The following is a 16247-nucleotide window of genomic DNA, read 5'->3' as shown; positions in this document are numbered from 1 at the left end:
AATTAATACTCACAGAAATGTCTATGGGAAAAACTAATCAATTTTCAAAAGCCTCCTTTCAGTGTAGTTTTTAAAGATAAATTATATCAGTTGTGAAATTTAACATACCAACCATCTCCAAAGCATTGACATCTATGGTTCCTCCAACTACTCCTCCTTTAGAATCTAACTGTGATCTTCCCAGACCAACAGACATGCTAATCTCCCGATCCCGATTACTTCCCACTGACAGACGGCCCTGGCTCTTCAAACCACTGGTTGTCCAACTAAAACACAGAACAAAGCATTATTAATTAGGTAAATGGCTTCTAATGTGAGAATTGAAAAACACAAAGTAGATTATTTAAATAAAATATCAAGATTGATAATGAAATACATCTTTTTATAAAAACTATGAGGTGAATGTCTGTATTATCAACACTGATCATGGTTTCTCCCAGCCTAAGGTATTACTCTTTAATTCTTATACTGTTCCCCCTTTTTAGAAAATGTATTCCATGCTGCTGCTGCTTTATTTTGATATATCCTAAGGATTACACTATTTCCAGTGCTAAGCACTTTGTATCTTTTATTTACTCCTATAATCTGAAACATTTAAGCATTAATAATAAAGGTCTCCAAATGTTTTACAATAGAAGGAAACTACAAATTATGATTAGACAAACTTTCTTTGTATCTGAGTAACTTACGTCGTATTTCCCATTACATTACTCATATTCATCTGAACATTCAATTGCTTTAGGTTGATAGCAAACACGACAAGTGTTTCCCATGGGGTCCCTTGTTGGCTTGCTGCTTTGTTAGATTTGTTAACAGGAGTTGATGTTTTTGAAAGTGAATCTAAAGAGGAAAAAAATAAGCACTTACTCATTTACATAAATGGCAAGCCAATTACAAGGTAAAAGCAATTTTTATTTCTATAACCTAACAGGTAAAAATACAGTATTTTTCTATTAGAACCTGATGTTTAATATTGCCATACTGCTGCTAAAATTACAGTTAACATGTACTGATTACTAAGTGCTGGCAACCTTACTTCTTGAAAGTTTGTAAAATTAACGCCCACATTTTATAAGGGGAAATCCAGTGTGCATGAGATACAGCCACATAAGCTTATTTTCTTTAAAACTATCTGAGAGAAGAGGGAGAGAGTATGAGCATGCTCCCCACCTCTAGCTCTCTCCACAAATGCTAACAGCCAGGACTGAGCTAGGCTGATTCTAGGAGTCAAAAGACTCATAGCCAGAGCTCCTTTGGTGTTGGCAGGAAACCTAGCACTTGAGCCATCACCTACTGCCACCCGGGGTGTGTATCAGCAGGAAGCTGGAAATTGGAGCAGAGCTGGCTCAGATTCAAACCCCCACTCTTGTGTGGGATGGATGCATCCCAGCTGGTGTATTTGCTCCTCTTAGGATTTCCGTAAGAAAGAAAATCCATAAGGTGCTGCAATAACAGAGAAGCAGAGGTTGTCTGCAGAACCAGTATTCTGGGCTTTTATGGACTCAGCTTATAAATTGAATCCTGCAATTGCTCATTATGTGTTAAAACCTTACCTTGTAACAGAATAACAACATTTGTTTTAATACATTCAGCCATGCCACAGTTAGGCACACACAAGAGTTCAGAAAATGCTAAGTGGATACAAAGATTGACATTTCCAATATCAAAGCATCATTTGGTACATTAACAATATTGTAGATACAGTTCTAAAGCAACCAATTCAGTAAGCCACACAAAAAAATACGCCAATTCCTCTCAGTCCCTCTCCCTTTGCAAAGCTAACAGCCATCTATCTGTATTCTCTTCTGGCAAAACTCTGAAGTGTCTATCATTACTTCTGGTTTTTGTGAAAAATTTCCAGAGTATTAACCTACAGCTGGGCAAAAATTGGGGAATGAATAAAATTTTTATCTTGGAAACACAGACGTGTATCTTGGAAACAGTAGTATCACCTCTTCGAGGAACTGAAGAGTCAGACACACTCCTTGATCGTATGGAAGCTGGGGACTTCAGGCTCTGCGCTGCTGTCCCTGGTGACATGGTACTGTTTGTCATATGTTCATTGAATACATTAGGTGACTGAGGCATGTGTGTGAAAGAGGCTGACTGACTTGGCTGCTCCCAGGTCCTGCAATAAGCTTTTCTTGATGATTCAGGGGAAAGGTGTTGGTTCACTCCTTCAATGGAATCAGGTGTCCCTGGACCAGATGCTAGCAGAAAAGTTTGAAAAACAAAAACAAAAGTGACAAGGTAGTATAACCATGTGGAAAAATAATTAGTTCTCCAAAAAATCAGTTCTCAATTTGGCAAGAGTATGGCAAGTTACAATTTTCAAGGAAACTTCCAATATTTTATTTTATTCTCAGACATTCCATGAGAGAGCTAAACAGGAGGTAAATTTTATTTTACATATGAGAGAATAGACCCAGTTCTAAAATTTCCAACATTTTCCACTGTATTATGCGGACTCTACTTTTCACTTTCCACAGTTACCTCTTGTGCACAATAAGTCCATGAAATAAATGAAAGCAATTAGGTTCCCAACATATTGTTTTGTATGCTTAACCAAACAATTAACTTCACTGAAATGTATCTCAGTATTTTCAGATTTAAGATTACAATGTAATCATTATAGAATACCAGGCAGACTGTAATTTCTCAGAAGGTAAGACTTGCCTGTGTCCCCAGTGCTGATGTAATATATGAGAGAATCAAAAGACAATTATCAAATAAGTGAACAAATCACATGGTTCAATCTAACCAAGTGAAACAACCTTGTGTTATCAATCATGGATCTTGCTATTCTTACAACCCAAACTAAAAGCAACATAATTATATAAGAAACTCACTTGGCAAATTTATAGTTTGGTCTCCAAGGAATAAACGTCTTGCAATACTTCTCCTGTACCAGGCTCTTGGAAATGCCAGAATTTCACTGAGTCGGCGCATATCATATTTAAAGGAGGCAGAGCCTATATCACAAACAGCTGAGAAAAACAGATTTGTTAGAACTTATATTTCTAAAACATTTAGCATTTTCATCTGGTAGGAATAAGACATCATATATATATATATTTCCATTACAATTCATGAAATATCAAATTAAGTTTGATTGTTTTAAATATTTATTTTTATTGGAAAGGAGAGAAGAAGAGATAGAGAAAGATCTTTCATCCACTGGTTCACTCTCCAAATGGTCACAATGGCTGGAACTGAGCCAATCCAAAGCCAGGAGCCAAGAACTGGGTCTCCCACATGGGTACAGGGTCCTAAGGATTTGAGCCATCCTCCACTGCTCTCCCAGGCCATTAGCTGGAAGTCGAATGGGAAATGGAACAGCTGGGACATGAACCAGTGTTCATATGGGATGCTGGCATTTGCAGGCAGAGGATTAGCCAGTTGAGCCATTGTGCTGGCCCCAGAAATAGCACATTCTAATACAGCTTCTGTTTTGGCTTTGAGTTGATGGCAAACTGTAATCTCACATCTTTTTAGTATAAAATCCTTGGGTTCAAAATATCATTTATGGGGCCCGGCGCGGTGGCGCAAGTGGTTAAGGTCCTCGCCTTGCACGCCCGGGATCCCATATGGGCGCTGGTTCTAATCCCGGCAGCCCTGCTTCCCTTCCAGCTCCCTGCCTGTGGCCCGGGAAGGCAGTCGAGGACAGCCCAAGGCTTTGGGACCCTGCACCAGCGTGGGAGACCCGGAAGAGGCTCCTGGCTTCGGATTGGCATAGCATCGGCCCGTTGCACTCACTTGGGGAGTGAATCATCAGATGGAAGATCTTCCTCTCTGTCTCTCCTCTCTGTATATCCGCCTTTCCAATTAATAAATAATAAAAATAAATCTTTAAAAAAATATCATTTATGGCCAGCTTTCAAAGCTCCTCTCAAATATGAAAAATGTAGTTTAAGAGTTACATAGGATAGGAACTGAAAATCAAAGAGCTTTGTGGCAATCTCATTTTTAGGGAAAAATACGCACACTAAAAAACCAAAAAACAAAAAACAAAAACAACAGTGGTTTTCAGACAATAAACGTTCACTGAAACCCTTCTGCTGAGAGCATTGCTCTGAGGATTCTTCTGCTCCCGTTTTATGTGATCTTCTATTCTTGTATCATAACTTCACTGGAGTTCATGAACCAATTTTCAAAGCTAAAGTTTCTGTTTCATCCAGAATTCGTGGCCACACAGACCATCAGCCAACACAATCCCTTATTTTGTTTATTCTACTTAACTAAATTAATTGCCTCACTACTCCTTTACTCTTCTGCGAAAGTCTGGGGCATTCTTTTCTCCTTCAATGCCCGTCCATAACTTGTCCTCAAGCTTGTAGACGTCATTATTTCCGCCTTAAAACCATTCTCTTTTATTCCTGTTTCTTATAATAATGAAGGCCTCCACTGGTTATTGTTGAATCTATTAAAGCAGCCTCAAGCATTTTTCCCACCTACTCTTCTTTCAGAAAAAAAAAAATCTGGGGCATCATCCTTAAAAATCTCAAAAGCTTTCTCATTGATTACAGGAGCAGACCTGGATTCTATAGATTAGAACTCAAATTCATCCACACCCTGGTCCTATTTTATCAGTTTTTCCTTTAGCCCCACCTATGTATACAACCAATTGAATGTCTAGTTATACCCAATGCTTCAGTCATGGCTAATTAAAGATCCAAAAGCACACGATTGATTGTTCTGTCATGGGATTCTATGTTGTTATCTTTAAGAATATTTCTACTGAATTTCTAATATCTGATCCAAACATCATTTCCTCATGAAGCCTTCTCTGATGTATAATGAGACAGAATTTATTGTTTTGTCCCCTTTATATAAGTTCCCATTATGGCAAAGTTATTTATTTTTCTAGAAATAAGACCTTGCCTTATTCATGCCTGCTCTCCTCAGTCATCTAGAAGAGTACCTGGCAAAAGCTGAAAGTCAAAACATAGGCTACATATAGATTTGCTGATGACTAGAGGTAACAGTGAACATAATATGAAGGTACTTGAAAAAGTTTGTGGGAAAATGGCTATTTAAAATATTATGTTTTGGGTGTCTTATCACCCTGAATCCAAGTTTTTTTTTTCCAAAATACACATTTTTTTCACAAATATATGGAAAATCTCATACTGGTGGATTTAAAAAATTTTATAGCAAATACATCTTTTAATTCAGTTTTCCCTAGTTTTAATTAAAAATTACAGAAATTTTTACTCTGTATGCTGAATTCTTCAGATGTTTAATATGCGTTTAGTTTATAAAAGTGCTTTGTTCATTATTACATAAGCTAATTCTTACGGTATAACTCAGGATATGTTATTAAGTAGAGATTTTTAATGTCACATCCCTTTTTAGGAACATTTACACTTTAAGGCCATATAAAAAGACTTGTTACTAATTCATGGTGAGAAAGAAGTGAAGAAATAATTCATTTAGGTCTGTTTAGCCTTTTGGTGACAAATCAATCAATCTAGAAAGAACTTTTCTAACATGGATTATTGGCACTGAGCACAGTAAGCTGTGCTGTCACTCTTCTGCTTTATTATACTTCTCCCCAAAACTTAAGGGAACTAACATTTAAACATTGTTAAAAAGAGGCCATTATTTAGTTCAGGAAAATAATAATTTAATTTAAAAACTATAAAATTGAATACCGGATATATTTATTAATGTAGTATCCATTTTGTTTGAAGACTTGTTCACAGTCTGACTTTCAAAAAACGAGGCACCTCCAGAACGCCTTATCCGAGACAAACTCACTTTCACAAATTCAAGGTTTATACTGAGAGAGTCTTTTCGACCAGTGACTGAAGTGGGTTCCTCATCCACATTCCCTAAAAGAAAATAACACAGATCTCCACATTAGTATACATACATACATATATCACCATCTTGATGCCAGTTATCCAATGAAATAATGCTTAAGTGAAGCATAATTTAAGCAGATTAACTAATGGCTATTAGCTTACCTATTTTATGCTAATAAATGTAACTGGTTCATTTTATGACCCTTCAACAACAAACTAAAATACTCTTGTAGTCTGTGTCTTTGTTAATGTCTAAACATGGCAAAGAGATGTTCACTAATAAGATATTATGCATTTTTAGTAGTTCACCTGCTAGTAAAATTCAGTTTCACTAACTGAATGACATAATAGTCCTGTTTTAAATAAAAAAGCATGCTTGCTCTACTTACTTTAAAATTTTACTTTAATGCATTATGCATTTTTTACACAAATAGATTTACTAAGACATTTACACAAATAAGTAACAGATCTTTGGTATTCAAAAAGGTTGCTACATGTATTACTTAGAAAATATTTTAAGTTTTTAAATTCTTGAAAAATTTGCTTACTTGATTTACTTGCTTCACATTTGTATTTATTATGAAGATACAAAAAGGTAATATCAAAAGGGAAAATCAAAGTCCTGATTTTGGTGTATCTCCATTGTTACAGTTACTATGGTTTAACAAAAGAAAACTTGAACAGCATGAGAAAGCTTGAAATAATCATAAAATTTGAAAAGATATACATATGAAAAACATACCTAATCCTCCTGATCCAGGTGTAAGGCCAGAAACAGCAGTTTTTTGTTTTCCTGCTCCATATGGATGAAAGACATACAGGGAAAAGTCAGACATGCATGCGGTGAAGCTCAAGCCAGATGAACTGCTGCTGGCAGTGGTCAGATCTGACTGACTACTACTGTGTCGACTTCTGCCCAGGGGGCTGCCCAATCCTGATGGACCTACAGTGAACACAGACACACAAAAATATTTAGCAACCACAACACAGTTCTAAAATCCAGCCAGGGTACTCCAGCAGTTTCCTGCGAAATGGAATTAAAAGGTAACTTTTATTTTGGTTCAGAAATTTTGAAATCCCAGTATATGTTTTTCACAAAGCATAGCATTCATAATCCACAATGCTCTCAAGAAACAATTAAGACTTCAAAAATAGTAAATATTAATATTTAATATATATCAATAAAATTGAAATAGACTTAAATGTTTTCCAGTTAATTTATTTTATAAACCAGTATTAAATATTCTTAATCCAAACAATTATACACACACACACACATTTGCCTTATTACATGACTTTCCATTTTTCTCCTTTGTATCACTGAAAGCCCATAGTAAAAAAGGTCCCCCAAATGGTTCAGTTTTAAGGGACGAGAACAGGCTATAGAAATATCCCGATCATGTAGCTGAAGGCCACATTTCAGCAGTAACAGTGGATATAATACAAGGTATGCAAATACAGAAAGTGAAAGATTTATTTCTCTTAAGAGCCAAATATCCTAATTGATAACATTCAATGATGAACAGGTTAATTTCAATTGTTTTAAACATAAAAAATATGAGATCATCTTAACACAGCCCTGTAAGATTTTTGCTGATGATCCTAAAATATATTGCCAGTAAAGATCTCCTTCTGGGCCCGGCAGCATGGCCTAGCGGCTGAAGTCCTCGCCTTGAACGTGTTAGGATCCCATATGGGCTCTGGTTCTAATCCCAGCAGCTCCACTTCCCTTCCAGCTCCCTGCTTGTGGCCTGGGAAAGTAGCCGAGGACAGCCCAAGGACTTGGGACCCTGCACCTATGTGGGATACCCGGAAGAAGTTCCTGGATCCTGGCTTCGGATCGGCATAGCATCGGCCGTTTTGCTCACTTGGGGAGTGAATCATCGGACGGAAGATCCTCCTCTCTGTCTCTCCTCTTCTCTGTATATCTGACTTTCCAATAAATAAATAAATCTTTAAAAAAAAAACAGATCTCCTTCGGACTCATATATTACAACTGCCTACCTGACCACCTAATAGGATTTGTCTTAAGCATTTAAAGGTTACCATCTCCAAAACTGAACTTTTTGTCTTAACTCCTGAATCTGGTTTTTTACCTCCAACTTTTCCCCATCTGAAAATGACATGTCCATGCAAACAGCTAAAACAGAAACTTGGGTACTTTTATCATCTAATGCGGTTAGCATGTAGTTTGAGTGTTCCTCAAGGCTTATTGCGTTGAAATTTAATTGCCAGTGTATAGCGTTAAGGGGCTAGAAACTGAATTGAACCATGATGTCCAGAGGTGACCCCTCTGGACAGTGATCAGGTCTTTAGGGTGGAGCCTTCATTACTGAATTCTGGAGGCAGTATAAGAGAGGCAGACAACACATCTGTGGCCCTGTGTTACATCAGCATACAGCCAGTGAGAGGCCATCACCCTAGACTAAACCAGGAGGGTGAACCATGAAACACAATACAGCCTTTTCTTCATTATTAGCCTGCCTCAAGTTTTCTGTTACAGCAATGAAAAGCTGCTTAATATTGTATCCTTTCCACTTTCAACTCTGCTTGCAATTTATAGACGTTTCATGTCTGTATCACATATAAAGGATGTCTAGTTCCCTCTCTCTCACATTACTATTTTAGCTTAATCAATTGTCCATTCAAGTACTATTAAATGACCAACTACTCTCCCTGTTTCCGTCCACTCCAAAAAACTGCTGTACTACAGCTAGACTGACATTCTTTTTTTTTTTTTAAGATTTATTTTTGGGCCCGACGCGGTGGCACAAGTGGTTAACATCCTCGCCTTGCACGCCTGGGATCCCATATGGGCGCCGGTTCTATCCTGGCAGCCCCGCTTCCCTTCCAGCTCCCTGCCTGTGGCCCGGGAAAGCAGTCAAGGATGGCCCAAAGCTTTGGGACCCTGCACCCGTGTGGGAGACCCAGAAGAGGCTCCTGGCTTCGGATTGGCATAGCATCGGCCGTTTTGCTCACTTGGGGAGTGAATCATCAGACGGAAGATCTTCCTCTCTGTGTCTCCTCTGTATATCCACCTTTCCAATAAAAAAATAATAAAAATAAATCTTAACAAAAGATTTTTATTGGAAAAGCAGATTTACAGAGAGGAAAGACAGAAAGACAGAAAAACATCTTCCATCTGCTGGTTCACTACCCAAGAGGCCATAATGGCCAGGGCTGAGCCCCTTTGAAGCTAGGAGCCAGGAGCTTCTTCAGGTCTCCCATGCGGTAGAGTCCCAAAGCTTTAGTCCATCCTCTACTGCTCTCCCAGGGCATAAGCAGGGAGCTGGATGAGAAGTGGAGCAGTCAGGACCTGAACTGGCGCCCATGTGGGATCCTGACACATGGCAAAGTAAGGAATAAATCACTGAGCCATCATGCCAGGCTTTAGGCTGACATTCTTAAAGCATTAATTCAGAATCACATTCACTTCCTTGCTTAACCTTTCAGTGGCTTACCTACATCAGATGGCTCATTACCCACATCATCTGGGTCTTTCCCATTACACTAAACCTTTTCTATGTCAGACTATCCTCTGCTAACCATACTTCACACATACTGGACTTTGTTTTCTTCTGAAGTTACCAAACTCATTGCTGCATCATGAATTTTTGTGTTCTAACATGGAGTGCTCGGTTTCTCAGTACTCTGCCTGGCTAACTCAAACACACTCCATGTTTCCACTTAATTTTAACACTTTTTTTTTTGCTTGGCTATTATGTGTTTTTCTAAGTTCCAAATTACAATGACCATGTCTGCTACCTAAGTTCATTACTGTATACTTAATCTCTAGCACTGTGCTAGACAACATAAACATTTAGTGAAAATACTTTGGAAGAATGGATATTATCGTGACCCATTATATGTTTATTCTCAACATGATTCCTTTGTGTTCCTATAATGATAAAGGTTAAGAATTATTGTTTCATTTTTGTGCCTTTTTAAAGAACCATAAATGTGGGTAAAAGAGTTGCTCATATTATATTCCTTTCATGACATATTTCTAGTAGAGTATACACAGACACACACACACCTTATATATTATACTATGGCTGTAATAATTCAAGTACTAGTAAATTGGTACTCTTTTGTCATAAAAAGGTAATTCTTCCAAAAGAGAAACAGGCTTAGGTAATATCAATTCTTGTATTAATACACCTCTTTTTACTCTATCACATGGACAAGAGCTTAAAAATACATTCAAGAGGCCAAAGCTGCAAGGTGGCGGCTGAGTCCTCAGCTTCTCCTGGCCCAGGAGCAATCATCCCCTCAGGGTGAGTAGCCATGAGGGAAGCCTGGGAGCTGGGTTAATGTCCTATCTCTGCCCTGCCGCCAAGCTGGCCACAGGACAAGTCTGGGTGGATTCTGAACTTGGGGCTGGGGGCGGTCTTAACCTCCCACAGAGTGGCACTTGTGGGGGGCACCCCTGAGGACTCAGGCCAAAGCCACTGCCCGCAAGGCAGCAGCTGAGTCCTTAGCTTTCGGCGGCCAGTGCACCAAATGGTGCCTCCTGGTTGTCCAGCGGTGAGCTCTGGGGTTTCTATGACATGAAATAGCTGCTTAGGGATACCCATGAATAAGGCCAGCTTTAGTGAAGGTGAGACACGAATTCCTGGTGATTCCAAGGACATGAACCTTTAGGGCAAGCGTGGGACTGAGACCTGAAGCTTTGGACTGAGCAAACCTTAGCCCACAAGCAGGATTGGAAACCAGGGTGGAGCTCAGGACATGCCCAGCTAGGTTTTTGCACCAACTGGTTTGCATGAGCCCCAGAAGCTGAGCCACAGTGTCTAAGGCAGGTGTCGCAATGGATGAATGGGGCTGCATTCTGGTCAGGATACAGTTGTAGTCTCCCTTGGCACAAGTGTGGACTGGAAAAAGATGTACCGGGCCAGGCCAGATTCCAACACCCTCTGGTGTCCTGGAGGACCAGGGTAGATGTGGGATGGACTAGGCTAGGTCTCAACACAAACTAAGCCATATACGAGCTATATGGGGGTGTGGACGAGCTGTGGCTGGGCTGAAACATCCTACAGCAAGAACCAGAATGGGTTGAAGGCCAATTAGAAAAAGCCACTGTTCCTGCTAGGACAGGAGGCGAACTGAGTAGTACTGGCACATGGACCCACTGGTATGCAGGAAAACTGGCGCTTGGAGGGGTTCTGATGGATAAGCCTGGGCAGCTCCTCTGGCAGGACACAGACCCTGAGCAAGAAGCATGGAAGCTAACAGCCAAGAAGTCATGGAAAGTGTCCCACTGGCATACATTTGGCATGGGTCGGGGACAGACCAGGCTGAATCAGTTCACGTCATCCACTGGTAAATCTGAACGCCAGAACAGAGTGTGGGTCGAACCAGGTTCGGTCACAACAAAAGCAGTACACAACACGGAATGCCAAGGTGAGGTAGCCTGAGCCAGATGTGACCGGAACACCCAATCAGCTCACGTGAGAACCAGGAAGGGAGGGGGCAGAGCTGGCAGGGGATTAAGGGCTGGTTGCCTAGCAGAACAGCTACTCACACTGGGGAGCGTGAGCTGGGATGGGGGTAGAACAGAGCAGGCAGGGCCACAGCACCTGTGTGCCTCAGATGGACCATTCAGGGGAAAACCAGGCTGGGCTGACTATTCCTACTGGTGCAATCTACAATCAGAGTGGGTAAGGGTTGTTTGGGCTTAGCCACATCAGCTAGCAGAAGCTAGCACTGGGGGCTTGATCTGTCAAGTTAAACCACAGAACCTTCTGGAGAGAGCACAATCTGGGAGTGGGAGTGACCTGGGAGGGAAATAGTGGGCACCTTCCTCTTGGGTTGCCACTCCCCATGGGAGGGCACGCAGACTAGGACAGGGGCTGGGGTGGCTAGAGAGACACCCAACAACACCCGTGAAGGCTGGATAGTTGAGCTGGTTAGATGGAATTAGGTTACAATACCCATTGACATGTATGAGAGCAGAAGGGAATGTGGGACAGACTGGACTAGTCTGCCACACATACTGGCAAACCAGGGCAGGGGCAAGCCTGGTCGGGGTTATTGTGGGTCGCTCCGACTAGGCTACGGCTCCCACTGGTTTATGTGAGGGCCGAGTGTGTGCTGGGCAAAACCAGGCTGGACTGCAACACCCATTGGTTCCAGTGGAAGACATGGATGGAAACAGAACCAACCCAGCAACTGCAACCACCAGCTGATTGGGATGATGGACTGTGCTGTGCCCTGTGCTTGCTAGAACACACAAGAACCTGGACTGGGAATACCTCAAAATTCCTTTGGAGATATCCCCAATCTAAATGCCGAACTCAGAACACTAACCAAGATAAGACAGAACAAGTCAATCAACCACCTCAGCTATATGTTGGCAGCGAAATACTGGGCAAATGGAGACCCTATGAGGGACTGTGTCAATCGGTGGATTCTTTAACGACCTCATCGTGCTTGGAGTGATGAGATTGGTAGCAATTCATAAAAGGTGAACTATCAAAACCACTTGAGCAAGTGTCTCAAAGCATGCCCCACATCCGGGACTTGGGGTGGGTGGGAAACTGGGTGGGGCTTCTCCCTCAATATCCCCCTTTACCTCAGATACATGAAGGAAACAATATGGAAATAATAGTCTTACCCACTTCCCTATAGCCCTTGAACCTTTTTACCCTAATTAACTATGTAAGGATTGTCAAAAATACAATTAAAAAAAATACATTCAATAATGTAGTGTTAGAAACAGTACAGTGAACTTTGAATTGATGAAACATACAAATCTTATAGTCTCAACAGACAGCAAAATCTTTGCATTATTTACAAAATGTTTATTTCAGCAGATGGCCAGATTCAACTATAAAGAGCATATTCTAAGACTATCTTCATTTATAACATTTCATACAAAGATGTTGAGATTAGTATTAAAAAAATTTTTAAATCCACAAAAATTCCAGGAATTCTAAAAGTATGATAAGATTATGGAATATCATACAACCATTAAGTTATTTTAGAAATGTAATAATTTGTGGTGCTACCCGTGATATTTCAAAAAATGCTAAAGTTACTAGAAAAAGGCAATCCGAACTCTGAATAATGATTATTATATGATGTAATGGGTAGAGGTTAGATGGACAGAAGGAGTTTGCTAATTAGTAATATTGTATATTAGTAATGTATTCTGCTGTTCGGTGGCACAGTGGGATGATTTAGGTACACAATTTCATATTAAGTGGAAAAGAGGAGCTGATAACCTCAAAATATAAAGAAAGTATAAGAAAGTGAAAATGCTAATTATGTTATGTGATTACTTCAGGCTATATACATGTATTGAAATTTTGTACTACCTCCCATAGAAATATACTGCATTTCAATTTTAAAAAAGCTACATAATTGAAGAGATCATAGTTGATTTTTCTGAGGAAAAAAACTATCACTATAAAAATTCTACAGAATAAAAACTGAAAACATTGATTAGCTATAGGAAAACATTCTCATGTTCATTGAACTTACAATATTTTTATTTTCTAAATTTTCCATAATGAATAATAAATTCTTAAAAATATTTCTCAAATACATTAAATGTAGCCCTTGAAACTTATTTGAAAACACGTGTTAACTATCATCAAAATTTTTATTTAAAAATATTTGGCTTCACACCCTAGGAATTAAAATTTTTTCTCTGTACCTGGTATTCCAGTTTTGTTGGTAGAGGTCTTTGTTCCACTCTGAGTGGTGTTACATCCAGGAGACAAGGTTTCTACCGGATATGTAGTCCCCAACGTCTCCAGCTCTCCTCGATTTGAAGAAAACACCAAATCCAGGGATGGCAGCTTTAGCATGCACTCCACTCTTGATACTGGCAAACAACTAAACTTGATCTGTGAAGGCTAAAAGGAACAGAGAGCCAAAAACAGGTTTCTAAAACTGATGGTTAAATTCTTACTACATTCCAAAAAATACATTTAATTTTCATTTCAGTGTTTATACACCAAATTTATCTTGTCTACTAATTTGACACTTAAAAATGATTTGTTTAATATCCCAAGTTTTCTTTTTTCTCCCTCATGATTTAGACTTTATCTCAGGAGGCAAGCGTGGTAAAACATACAGACGAATAAAAAGAGCATATAACCAGAATGAAGGACAAAGATCATTCACTCATTTCATACTGATGAAGGGCCATTTGACAATGCCTAGCCGTGCTTATGATAACATTCCTCTACAATTACAGAAACAACATATATTTTGAGGTTGATGATGTGGCACAGCAAAGTAAACCACTCATAGTAGTGTGAACATCCTACGTAACAGTGTCAGTTCAACTCCCAGCCGCCTTGTTTCTTTATCTAACTTCCTGCTACTTCGTCTTGGAAGACAAGGAATAAAGTCCCAATACTTGGATCCCTGTCACACATGGGCAAAACAGGAGGGTGCTTTTAGTTCCTGCCTGCAGCCATTTGGGAAGTGACCAAGATGACCAAGAAAATTGAAGGGGTGTGTGTGTGTCCTTCCCTTTCTCATTGTGACTCTGCCTTTCAAATAAAGCTTTTTAAAAAAGAAAAGCACATGTTAACACATGAATGGTTCCTTATGGCACACCCACAGCCAACATTATACTGAATGGGAGAAAAGGCAAAAATATTTCTTCCAAGATCTGCAACAAGACAATATTCTTTCATCATTTCTGTTCAATACAGTTATAGAATAACTTAATAAGAGAATGAAATAAAGAGCATTCAAGCAGAAAAGGAGCAAGTAAAATTATGTGTGCCCACATATAAAAACCTGTATTTCTTCACACACAAAAACCTATATTTTGCTAAAAGAAAAAAGACCTGCTAATCTGCTAGAACTGATAAATGAGTTCAACAAAGTTGAAAAAAGTGAAATCAATTCACAAAAATCGGTAATACTGTTATATATCAATAATGAATTTTCAAAAAAAAAAGCCTCAAGTGACTCCAATAAGAACAATAGCCACAAACAAAATACCTAGGAATAAACTAAGCCAAAAAGCAAATGATCTGTATAATAATAATTACAAAAGACTGACAAAAGTACTTAAGGAAGTAACAAAAAAGGTTCATACACAGGAAGAACTAATGTTACTAAAATATTCTTGGTAATCAAAGTAATCAACATATTCAATAGGACTTTTTGGTAGGAATGTCCCTGAACAAAAATATATTAACAGGAGCTGGTGCTGTTGCATACATATTAAATTAATCCTTTGCCTGCAGTGTTGGCATCCCTTATGGGCGTTGGTTCAAGTTGTGGTTGGGCCACTTTTGATCTGGCTTCCTGCTAAAGTAGTGGAAAGAGGTGCAAATCCTTGGGCCCCTGCACTCATATGAGAGGCCCAGAACATCTAAGCTCCTGGTTTCAGACTGTCCCAGCCCCAACTGTTGCAGCCATTTGAAGAGTGAACCAGCAGATGGAAGATCTTTCCCTGTGTAAATCTGCCTTTCAAATCTTTCAACCAACCAATAAATAAACTTTAAAAAGATATTAATAAAATATTAAAAAAAAAACTACAGTGTAGTGGCATAGCCGGTAAAGCTGCCACTTGCAACATTGGGCAACAGTTCAAGACTCAGCTTCCAATCCACTTCCAATGCAGCTCTTTGCTAGCGCCCAGGGAAAGCAGTGGGAGCTCTCACACATTATATGTTTTCATCAAAGCCTCATAAAAGCAAGTACAGAACTCCAAATGATCAGAATGAAGCATTTTTGGCTGATTTGCTTATAGAAAATAGCTGAAATGGATGTTCATTAGATTTTTTTATGGCAATAATTAGAAGATGTCAACTGAAGTGGAAATAAGTAGTCTTCAAATCAATCGTATTGAGACCTTTTGAAAAGTCTATCGATAATATTATAATTTAGGAATGTATAAATTAAAAACTCAGCAGAAATTCTAAAAAAGGTACTATTGTGATTTTATATATCTCAAACTTTCTAAGTCTTCAGAAGAAAAACAGTAAGAAATAAAGGTATAATCATACAAAAGACATTTTTAATTCTTAAAAAGGTTTTAACACATATTGTTACTTTTGCTACAAAAGCGTGAGACATACATTTTGAAACTACAGATTTGTGAAAATTCTCAGCAGGAAATGAGAGTTGCAGGCAGTCTCCAAGCTATCAAAGGCATGCTGAAGTTTTGCAAACCCAACAAACATAAAGAATACTGAATGGGAAATACTACTAAACCTCAAATACATTCAATAGTAATATTTTTCCTAAAATAAAAAGAAGTAAGTGTATCACCTGAACTCGTACATAAACCACAACATCTACAGGGAAGGAAGAGTAAGCAGATGTTGAAGATGATACTAATGATGTTGTTGATTCTTCCATAGGATCTGGTATTTCAAAATGCCCCATGTCTTCATCTTGTGAGCTGACAGCTGTTAAAAAAAATGTAGCTTTAAGTTGCATTGCTAGGTCGAGTGGAAATTATTA

General features: G+C 39.0%; 1 protein-coding gene across 3 annotated transcripts in view; it reads right to left on the bottom strand.

Moving 5' to 3' along the window:
• The window catches only part of KIAA1109 (KIAA1109 ortholog), a 182002-nt gene that overhangs the window by 14172 nt on the left and 151583 nt on the right, over nt 1–16247 (bottom strand). For 2 of the 3 annotated variants that reach the window (XM_040967356.1, XM_040967357.1), the window contains 8 exons: nt 16053–16192; nt 13468–13669; nt 6550–6750; nt 5655–5834; nt 2850–2987; nt 1953–2210; nt 690–840; nt 109–266 (listed from right to left, as the gene is read on the bottom strand). In XM_040967356.1, coding sequence (XP_040823290.1) covers nt 109–266; nt 690–840; nt 1953–2210; nt 2850–2987; nt 5655–5834; nt 6550–6750; nt 13468–13669; nt 16053–16192 — 1428 coding nt within the window. The remainder of the gene's footprint in view (nt 1–108; nt 267–689; nt 841–1952; nt 2211–2849; nt 2988–5654; nt 5835–6549; nt 6751–13467; nt 13670–16052; nt 16193–16247) is intronic. The other variant, XM_040967358.1, reaches the window with a different exon arrangement.

The sequence above is a fragment of the Ochotona curzoniae genome, unplaced genomic scaffold (assembly GCF_017591425.1).
Source record: "Ochotona curzoniae isolate NIBS_2020 unplaced genomic scaffold, NIBS_Ocur_1.0 scaffold_4506, whole genome shotgun sequence".
Lineage (NCBI taxonomy): Eukaryota > Metazoa > Chordata > Mammalia > Lagomorpha > Ochotonidae > Ochotona > Ochotona curzoniae.
This window is presented reverse-complemented; position numbering and strand designations above follow the sequence as displayed.